Source organism: Silene latifolia, chromosome Y, assembly GCF_048544455.1.
Source record: "Silene latifolia isolate original U9 population chromosome Y, ASM4854445v1, whole genome shotgun sequence".
NCBI classification, from domain to species: Eukaryota; Viridiplantae; Streptophyta; class Magnoliopsida; order Caryophyllales; family Caryophyllaceae; genus Silene; species Silene latifolia.
The window spans coordinates 265,494,382-265,504,815 of NC_133538.1; the positions used below are offsets into that span (position 1 = coordinate 265,494,382).

The 10,434-nt window shown below is 32.6% G+C and overlaps 1 protein-coding gene and 1 long non-coding RNA gene across 2 annotated transcripts; one reads left to right on the forward strand and one right to left on the reverse strand.

Moving 5' to 3' along the window:
- The first annotated feature begins 3,847 nt into the window (after positions 1-3,847).
- LOC141630599 (protein FAR1-RELATED SEQUENCE 5-like) lies at positions 3,848-4,717 on the forward strand. The gene is made up of 2 exons (XM_074443386.1): positions 3,848-4,006; positions 4,184-4,717. Exons 1-2 carry the CDS (start codon positions 3,848-3,850, stop codon positions 4,715-4,717), a joined length of 693 nt encoding a protein of 230 aa, XP_074299487.1.
- A 4,741-nt stretch (positions 4,718-9,458) lies between these two features.
- On the reverse strand, positions 9,459-9,951 carry LOC141633996 (uncharacterized). The gene is made up of 3 exons (XR_012538743.1): positions 9,908-9,951; positions 9,673-9,810; positions 9,459-9,577 (listed from the first exon to the last, which is right to left on the reverse strand). It is a non-coding gene; the product is annotated as an uncharacterized LOC141633996 (long non-coding RNA).
- Positions 9,952-10,434: the final 483 nt, after the last annotated feature.

Below are 10,434 nucleotides of genomic sequence, written 5' to 3' on the forward strand. Positions count from 1 at the left end.
CTCCCGAAATGGCTTCACGCATCCCAAGACAGCTACATTTCCGCTCCAAATTCACTCTTTCCTCCAAATGCATACTAAACGGACGGTAAAGGCCCGATTTCACTACTTTTCTGGTCCATTCCGCAAATAAGGCAAAGAAAACCAAAGTAGCATTTCGGGGCATTTTGTAGCATAAAACTACGATAATAGCATAGAAATACGTGAATAAAAAGGCCTAAAAGGACTGTATAAAATGCACGTATCATATTTGATAGAAATTTGTGAATAGTTGCAACTCTTTAGAAACAAGGTTCTCTGTTTCTTTTCACTTCTATATAAATTGGAGTGAGATAAAAGATTGAATACACAATAAAATCACATCTTCTTCATCTTGAACAAAATAACAAAGGATATTCACTCTTGTACCCCTGAACTTTTTCGTTTTCTAAGGTGTACCCCTCGTTTTTCACAAAAAAACTTTGACCGGCAATAATTCTCATTACGAGTTCGGAAAGCGTTTTTTCAAACCAATTATCTCGTCAAGGCCCCGAATTTTGAAAAAAAAAATTCACCGTTTTTGAACTCGTAGCCGGTAGTTATGGTTGTTCAAAACTTTTTTAACGAATAAACTTTGACCGACCATAATTCTCGACTATGAGTTGAGACGTCGGTGAATTCTTTTCAAATCAAGACCTCTTAAAGACGGCCGTTTGAAAAAAATGTTTATCGTATTCTCGAACTTGTAGCCAAGAGTTATTGATGACCGTCTTATCTCAAAAGTAGAAAATTCGGGAGAACCGGACACTAAAATAAGGGTCAAATTGTTCTATTAGAAAAGCCAAGTCAATTCGATGCGCTTTTATTATTGTCAATTCCATTCATGTATACTCAATTTCTAACACTTCATAATTAAGCTAGTACTCAATAATTGAATAATGTTGTTTGACCAAGCTTTAAAAGTGCTTTTCTAACTTAAAAAGCAATAGCTAGGCCAAACACTCTAAATTAGGGATATGAAAAATTACTTTTAAAAAGTTCAAAACTAATTATTAACCCCAAAAAGTAGAAGTAGCTATTTTTTACTTCTCATTCTACTTTTCACAAAAAGTGCTAAACATCCAATTATTTTGTGCATTTTTTTGCCTCCAACGAACCATTATCCCATATGTTGTATTATGGTGTGCTTTATTTTCTCTCTTCTCTCAATTCTTTGCTTCTCTCACATAGTACCCTTCAAAGTAACATGTAATTAATCGTCTACTCTAACTATTTTTTTACTGCTACAATCTTACTTCTATGATCTTATACTTCCTCCGTCCTAATGATTTATTTACCGTTAATGAAAATATGTGACAAAGAATATAAAAGGTAAACAAGTGAATGAGACGGGGGAATAACTATCAATAAACATGATTAATAAATAAAGTGAAAAAAGGCTGGATGGAAGTAGTCAGGCCAAACACATAAAATTTATAAGGAGTTTTTACAAAAGTATGGCCAAACAACCAATTTTTTTCCAAAAAGTAACTTATAAATAAACTCCTTTTAGAAACCAAAAGTTATTTTACACAAGCAGGCCAAACAGCACCTTAATCTAACCTATACAATTTTGTTAATTCGAATTTGCATCAAATTAATAATTTTTGCTTTTGTAAAGGAGTTTTTATAAAAGCTACTTCTTGATAAAATTGGTCTTGTTTGGCCAAAGTTTTTGAAAAAACCGATTTTACTAGTTTTGTCATGTTTGGTCAAACTAGTTTTAATCAATTGTTTTCTTTTTATTATAAAATGTAAATTATATATATATATATATATATATAGAGGCAAGATCCGGTGAGTTTGCCACTTTTCGTGAGTTTCCCCCGCATATATAAGCAAATGAGTTGACAAAACCCAATTATCAAAAATCTAGCCGTCATAATCTGCGCCGCTTTCTCTCTCTTTCTCCCCTTTCTCTCTCTCTTGATAAACACTGTTTCATCAAAAAATCAACCGAATTTTTTTCATCAGTTCTTCAAATTTTGATCAACAAATTTGATCAAGAAAATTCATCAGTTCTTCAAATTTGATCAACAATTCGTTCATTATTTTGATTCTTTCAATTAAAACTATCAATTTGTTCATCAATTTTTCGAAATTTGATCCACAATTCTCCGAAAACCCTAATTCTTCAAATTCGACTGAAGGTATTGATATTTCTTCCCTATTTCTGATTTAATAATCGAATAATTTCAGTAATTGAATCAAATAACAAATTCTGCCTTAATTTACGTGTTTTTCTAATAAAATTCAGCTTCAACGATTTGAATTGACGATCAAACGCTTACTATGATTGATAATAATCTGATAATCAAACAACGATGAATTCAGGTATAAATTTGTGACATAATCTGATATAAAACGTTGTTATTACGTTGATAAGTTTTTTGTTCAAATTATCGATTGCATGTAAGTTGTTTTCATATTGTTTTCATAACAAGTAATTGCATGTAAAGTTTAATGTAATTGCATGTAGGTTTTCATTCATGATATCATTCAATATCTAGTATTTGAATAATTGGATTACAATAATACAATAATCGCCTTACAAAGTATTAAAATAACTTTGTTATTACATTAAAATAATCGTGTGTGCATTGTGGTGGACTAGGCTACCAATTTCACTAAAACCCTTCCCCCTCTCGATAGAATAATTGCATTTGTATAATACAATAAGCGCATTATAACGTTAAAATAATTGTTGCCTGATTGTGTTTTTCATAATAAATACTATTTTATAGGATCCGACAAAAAAATCCTTACAATAACTACTCTTTAATAATGAAATAACTTTGATATTACATTAAAATAATTGTGTGTGCATTGTGGTGGACTAGGCTACCAATTTCACTAAAACCCTTCCCCCTCTCGATAGAATAATTGCATTTGTATAATACAATAATCGCATTATAACGTTAAAATAATTGTTGTTGTACGATTGTGTTTTTCATAATAAATACTATTTTATAGGATCGACAAAAAAATCCTTACAATAACTATTCTTTAATAATGAAATAACTTTAATACTACATTAAAATAATTGTGTGTGCGTTGTGGTGGACTAGGCTACCAATTTCACTAAAACCCTTCCCCCTCCGATAGAATAATTGCATTTGTATAATACAATAAGCGCATTATAACGTTAAAATAATTGTCTGTTGTACTGATTGTGTTTTTCATAATAAATACTATTTTATAGGATCCGACAAAAAAATCCTTACAATAACTACTCTTTAATAATGAAATAACTTTGATATTACATTAAAATAATTGTGTGTGCATTGTGGTGGACTAGGCTACCAATTTCACTAAAACCCTCCTCTCTCTGATAGAATAATTGCATTTGTATAATACAATAACTGCATTATAACGTTAAAATAATTGCAGTGAATAGAGATTGTTTTTTTCATAATAAATACTACTTTATAGGATCCGACCAAAAATCCTTACAATAACTACTCTTTAATAATGAAATAACTTTAATACTACATTAAAATAACTGTGTGTGTATTGTAGTGGACTAGGCTACCAATTTCATTAAAACACTCCCTCTCTCGATAGAATAATTGTATTTGTATAATACAATCGAAAAATAACGTTAAAATAAACTTTGCGCAGAGGTTGTATTGTTTTGTTTTGTATAGAATCTAAGATATTGAAATTAATAATACCATAACAGTTCTCTTGTTTTAATGTTTCCAGGCATTGAAATTAATACTACCAATGCAACAACTTTTTCTACACCTCATCAGTTGCCTCGAAACAGGAGAAAATACTATCCATAATCGGGATTGAGATATACTCCGGTGGCGGTGAGGAGTGGAATAGGATGGTAGAAAATGGTTTCAAACTCGCTCTGGGGTTAATGTTTGTAAAGCTGGAGGAGGCAATAGAGTTTTACAATTTATATGCTGTGGCTTGTGGTTTCATACCAAGGAAGTACACACAAACAAGATTCCGTGATGGTTTGATAGACAAAAAATCAATGGTCTGCAACAGACATGGATTCAAAGAGGATCGCAAAAAACTCAAACCTGTTGTTGAATTTGAAAACACAGAAAGAAAAAAAGAGGAAAAGGTCTCAGAGAGCCAAAGAAAACAAAAATAACAAGATTTGGTTGAAAGGCAAAAATACGGTTTTGTCTTTGTATTCAATGACCTTAAGGAGCTAATAGGGTATGCTATTGATACGTTTTATGAAGGTCATAATCACAAGCTCTGCTCACTCAAAGAACGGGAATTCCAGAAAAACGTAAGAACACTTAACCTTTACATGAAGCAGACAATTGTTAACAATTGTAAACTCAACATCGGGGCTACCAGGACTTTTAGAATTCTGGCGGAACAATCAAATGGGTATGCAAACATTGGTGCATCTCTCACAGATTTCAAGAACTTCAAAAGAAATATTAAATGTTATATAGGTGAGAATGATGCTGACATGATTCTCGATTATTTAAAGGCGCTTTCTCAAACGCAAGATGGCTTTTACTATGCTTACCAAGTTGATGAGGATAATTGTTTGGCTAAACTCTTTTGGGCAGATGCACAAGCAAGAATGAATTATTCCTTGTTTGGGGACACCATCACCTTTGATCCTACTTACGGTACTAACAAGTACCGCATGGCCTTCACCCCATTCATCGGTGTTGACAACCACAAAAATCGTGACTTTTGTCGCCGCACTTGTCGATCATGAGAACGATGGGTCATTCATTTGGTGTTTAATAAGTTCCTTGATTGTATGGGCAACAAGGAACCTCAGTGCATTCTTACTGATCAAGATCCGACAATTAAACTCGGGGTGCGTTCTGTATTCAAGCAAGCAAGACATCGCTCGCATGTGGCATATAATGAAAAAACTTACCGATAAAGTTGAGTCACAGATTTGTAAGGAGACTGACTTTGTTGAGCGGATATGCGGAGTTGTTTGGGATACTGACTTGGAACCCATTGAGTTTGAAGAAAAATGGACTCAAGTGATTAATGACTTTGAGTTGAATGATAATACTTGGTTGACATACATGTATGGCAAAAGGCACAAATGGATACCGGCTTACTTTAGGGATTTGCCTTTAGGTCGCCTTTTGAAGACTACACAAAGATCGGAGAGTCAAAACAGTTATTTCAAAAGATTTGAGAGCATAGACGGCACACTTGTAGAATTTTGGTTGCGTTTTCAGAGTGCAATGGAACAACAACGCTATAATCATGATTTCTTGATCTTTGCAAGTGACAAAGACATTGCCACAGGTTTCTTCTAAGACAATGATTGAAAAACATGCCTCTAAAATCTACACACATACTGTTTTCTATGAGTTCCAAGAGCAAGTGCAAATGGCTCCCTGTTCGTGTGCCGTTGTTGGATTTTTTCGAGCAAGGAAACATGCACATTATAAATGTTGAAGATGCCTACAGGAAGATAGAGTATTTCGGGTTATTCAATTTTATAAACATAACTGTCTTTTTACTTTAACATACAATAATCGTGATAAAAGAATACAATAACCGTCTTTTACCATTACAATAATCATGTGAAAACTATACAATAATCACAATTATGCTTTACAATAATTGATGTAGAGTTTATTTGCAATTGTTTCGATTTTTTTCCATAAATATATTAATTTGATAATGCTTTACAATAATTGATAATGCTTTACACTTGCCAATTTGTTACAATAATCAAGGATATGCTTTAAAATAATTGGGGAAGAGCTTTACAATAATCAGATACATGAGAGCTTTAAAATAATCAGAGGTATGCTTTAAAATAATTGGGCAAACGCTTTACAATAATCAGCTACATGAAGGTCGATAGAATAATTGCATTTGATCATTTGAATAACTGTCTAGAGATATTACAATAATGACTTAAAGGCATTACAAAAACACTAACTTGTTCAGTCAATCAATGATGACTACATCAAATTTGTTAAACAATCAATAACAAACTATCTAAACATTAGATTAAAATAATCGAGGTATGCTTTACAATAATTGGCAAGTACATGTTGAACATAAAAAAACCGAAGGACTTCTACCTTGGTGTTAATTGCTAGTCTGCATAAAATAATTCATGTTGAACTATATAATAACTATGATTGCCTTTTAAAATAACTACTTTGTGCATACGCAAAGTTGCTCACAATAATGAATCAAAGGAAACAACATGTACGTGCAAGATGTTTGAGAGGAAAGGAATCCTTTGTAAACACATTATATGGATTATATCGGAAAAGGACGCAAAGCATACCGGAGCAAAGACATCGAAAGTAGATGGACGAAGAAATCATATAGAAAGCCTTTGTATGGACTGGATGGAAAGTTATTGCAAGACTACGATCCCACTGATTTGAGAAAATTGGAATTATCAAGGGTATGGTCAGAGTTTTATGCAACAATAAGTGTTCTTAACTCGATGCACGATAATCGAATCAAGGAGCTAAGTTTGATGCTTTTACAATTCCGAGAGAAAATAAATCCAACCAAAGAGAGCTTGACAAAGGATCAAGAATCGGAAATGCTCTTAGGTTGTTCAAAGCAAAATCAAATATTCTTGTTCTTCCACCCAAGATTGCAAAAAACAAAGGAAGCGGCATGAGAATGAAATCAAACAAGGATAAGGCAATTGAGAAGGCGAGCAAACCGAAGAGGCTATGTAATAACTGCAAACAAATGGGACACCATGACAAGAGAAACTGTCCAAATCCGTTTGTTGAGCATGCTTTGGAGGAAGAAGATGAAGAGGAAAATGAAATGGAGGATGAAGATGAAGAAGAAGAATGAAAAATGCATTACGCTTTAAAATAATCAAGATTACGTTTTAAAATAATCCATATTATGCTTTACAAATAACCGCAAGATTGCAAAATAATTGTGTTAGACTTTTTACAAGTAATCGGGGTATACTTTACAATAAGTGTGTTAGACTTTTACAATAATCAAAGTTATGCTTTACATTAATTGATGTTGAATTTTTATGCAATTGTTCTGATTTTGTTCATTTAATAATACCTTGCGCTATTACAATAATAATGTGAAAACTATACAATAATCACAATTATGCTTTATAATAATTGATCTTTGAGTTTATTCGCAATCGTTCGATTTTTTTCCATAAATATATTAATTTGATAATGCTTTTATGTAATTGATAATGCTTTGCACTTGCCAATTTGTTACAATAATCAAGGATATGCTTTAAAATAATTGGGAAAGAGCTTTACAATAATCAGATACATGAGAGCTTTAAAATAATCAGAGGTATGCTTTAAAATAATTGGGCAAACGCTTTACAATAATCACTACATGAAGGTGATAGAATAATTGCATTTGATCATTTGAATAACTGTCTAGAGATATTACAATAACAGCTTAAAGGCATTACAAAAACACTAACTTGTTCATCAATCAATGATGACTACATCAAATTTGTTCAAACAATCAATAATGACTATCTAAACATTAGATTATCGAACAAATCCATCTAGAATTGTTTGCTAAATCCATCTATAATCAATCAATTGTTCTTTTATTTGTTTCGCCGAGAAGGACCGAGAACTTACTGTTGTTTTAACCCTTTTCTTCCCCGATCTTTGAATTTTAAAACTTCTTTCTCTACTTCCGATATACTCCTTTGAAAGTTCCCACTTTTTCCAAAAGAGATGCTCTTGACTCGTTGACATCTGACATCAACAAAATAGCAACCATCTCAAGCCATATAGGAATCCTCTCACATTTCTTGTTAACCACATACAATCCTTGCTCGTGATTCCCTTCATATGTGAGCATGTGAAACATTGTGTAAAATTCCGATTCCTTATCACCCTTGATAGTCGCTTTCCATTCAAAATCAACATTCACGAATGTAAATGTGTTAATGACAACTCCTTCTTTTGCTTTGTTTTCCTTGTCTCCAAAAAGTCAGAAAAACAATTAACCTACAGCATGTACAAAAAAAGAAAGAATTAGAAAGCACGACTATACAATAACAAGTTTAAAACAATACAATAACTTTGTTACAGCAATACAATAATTCGATTTGAAAATAGCATTTGTATATGATCGGGAGTTAGAAAAACGTCATCGCAATCTTTGCAAGTCCAGAGAAATCGGATTTTTCCCAATCTTTATGCGACGTATGGTCCAAAGACATCAACCGTCTTGTTCATAAAGTTCACACAAACACAAAAGTAGTACTTCTCTAAAGACAACGGGATGAAGACAAGGTCCACATCGATCTCAGAGTTTACAACATTTTCACCTAAAAAATGGGACCAAGACTGCACAACCTTGTCTTTCTGGTCGCATCGATTACATCATCACTATCCCGCTTGCTCTAGCATCTCTTCAAAGATTTCCTATAAATACCATAAAACTGTTAATAAAATTGAAGATAAATGATTAAACATTCTACAGTAACTGAATAATGAAAAACAGATCATACCATATGTTGTGTCCCAAGGAACATCATCACTGGCGCTTCTTTCTCCTTAACCTCCATGAAATTCAAGACAACTGACCAGGCAGCTATTACGCGCAACTCAGTGTAATCTTCGGGCTTCGTAGAAAGAATATCAGACCTATCCAAGATAGCATTGCCCTTAAAAAGAAGTTCACTGCAAAGGAGTTAAAAAAAAGCTTAGTAAATTTTAAAAACAATATTTAAAAAATAACTACAAAGAATAATAAACGAGTTTTTCATAAAACAATAACTATGTTAATGTAATACAATAATCGATTATTGTACTACATTAACATAGTTATTGTTTTATGAAAACTCAGTTATTGTAATTGTAAAAAAACATAGAATAATTGAACTTGTAGAATACAATTATTAGAATAATCACACAAACTTGTTTCTCATTGAGTTTGGACAAAAATGAACATACTCATCTGCAAGATTGTAATCATCCAAGAAACAATAATCAACAACTTGTTTCTTCTTGCTTGGCATAGCGTGTATATCCATTGTTAGCCCTCATAACTTTTGAAACAACAAGAAGATTTGTATCGCCTTGCCACGTTTATTGAGCAGCCAAGACCATCGAGTTCGGTGATCGCTACCTCGGCTACCGATCTAATCATCCCGCTCATAGGTGTACCAGGCATACTCTTTTTCCTAGGCCCCGGAGTACCTACACCATCATCGGGTTCCTCGCCATAACCCTAAGAGCTTCCAAAGCAAGCAGCTTCAGCCCTTGCCGCTTCCAACTCAGCTAACCACGCTTCTCAAGCAAAACAAAAAGGTGCCTTTGTCTTTGTAAAATCATCAACCAAATCCAACAATTTTTTCCTAATTTTGTTGATATTGGCTAAAACCAAGATGGCGGCTATCTCAACTCTATATATGATCCTTTTCAATGCGTCATACAACTCAGATTTGAACAACTTCCCAAAGATAAAACATCATATGAATCATGACAAAAACACCACAATCCAAATTCTGGGACCCTTCCGATTTCCACCCAAAAGCCACATTTACAAATTTGAAATTGCGGACCTCACTGCCTCTTTCAAAACCTTTCTCGACAAGATAACTACCAAATATTTCAACCTGGTTACATTTTTAAATCAAAAATCATCACTAAAGAACAAGAAAAATAACTAGAAGAAGTAGATGAAAACAAAAACTTATAATAAGGTACATACAATAGAGTTGGTAGCCAACACCCAGATACTATCTTCAAAATCATCATATACACGATTGTCAAGATAGTCCACAGTCTTCCCCACAAAGTTAACAACAACACAGAAAAAATGATCTCCAAAATGAACAGGAATAAAAACCTGGCATGATAAAACAGACGTACATAAACCTTTGCTGTTCTCAACAATAAAATAATCAACAGAAGAAAGAAAGAACAGAAAGAATTGGAAAAATTACCAAATCGGCACCAATGTCAAGAGAACCTTCGCTGTTCTCAATGACAATGTCCCAAACATTAGAAATTTCCTTTCTGTATAAATCTTTCTCATCATCGCAGACTTTGATAAGCTTAAACAAAGAAGCCTATGAAAAATATTACCACACGATAAGAGAAAATGAAATATCACAATGAAAAAACTTGGTTAATCAATACAATAACTACTATTCCGCTTTACAATAACTATCACAACAAAAACAGCTTTCATAATACAATAACTGAGTTTTCATAATACAATAACATTGTTATTGTAATACAATAATCGATTATTGTATTACAATAACAATGTTATTGTATTATGAAAACTCAGTTATTGTAACTTGTAAAAAAGACAGAATAATTGAACTTGTATAAATACAATAACTGAAATACAGTATTAGAATAATCACAGAAACAATAAACAAAATTGAAGAATAGGAAAATTGAAGAATAGGAAAACTTTTTATTTGAATCAAAAAAAAAGCTAATATACTTTACAATAATCAAG

What these genes read in the sequence shown, in the direction of transcription:
- LOC141630599 (XM_074443386.1), top strand. Translation starts at nt 3,848, where the DNA reads ATGGTAGAAAATGGTTTCAAACTCGCTCTGGGGTTAATGTTTGTAAAG. An exon ending in TGATAGACAAAAAATCAATG is followed by an intron (nt 4,007 to 4,183) that starts GTCTGCAACAGA and finishes AATGACCTTAAG; the next exon opens with GAGCTAATAGGGTATGCTAT.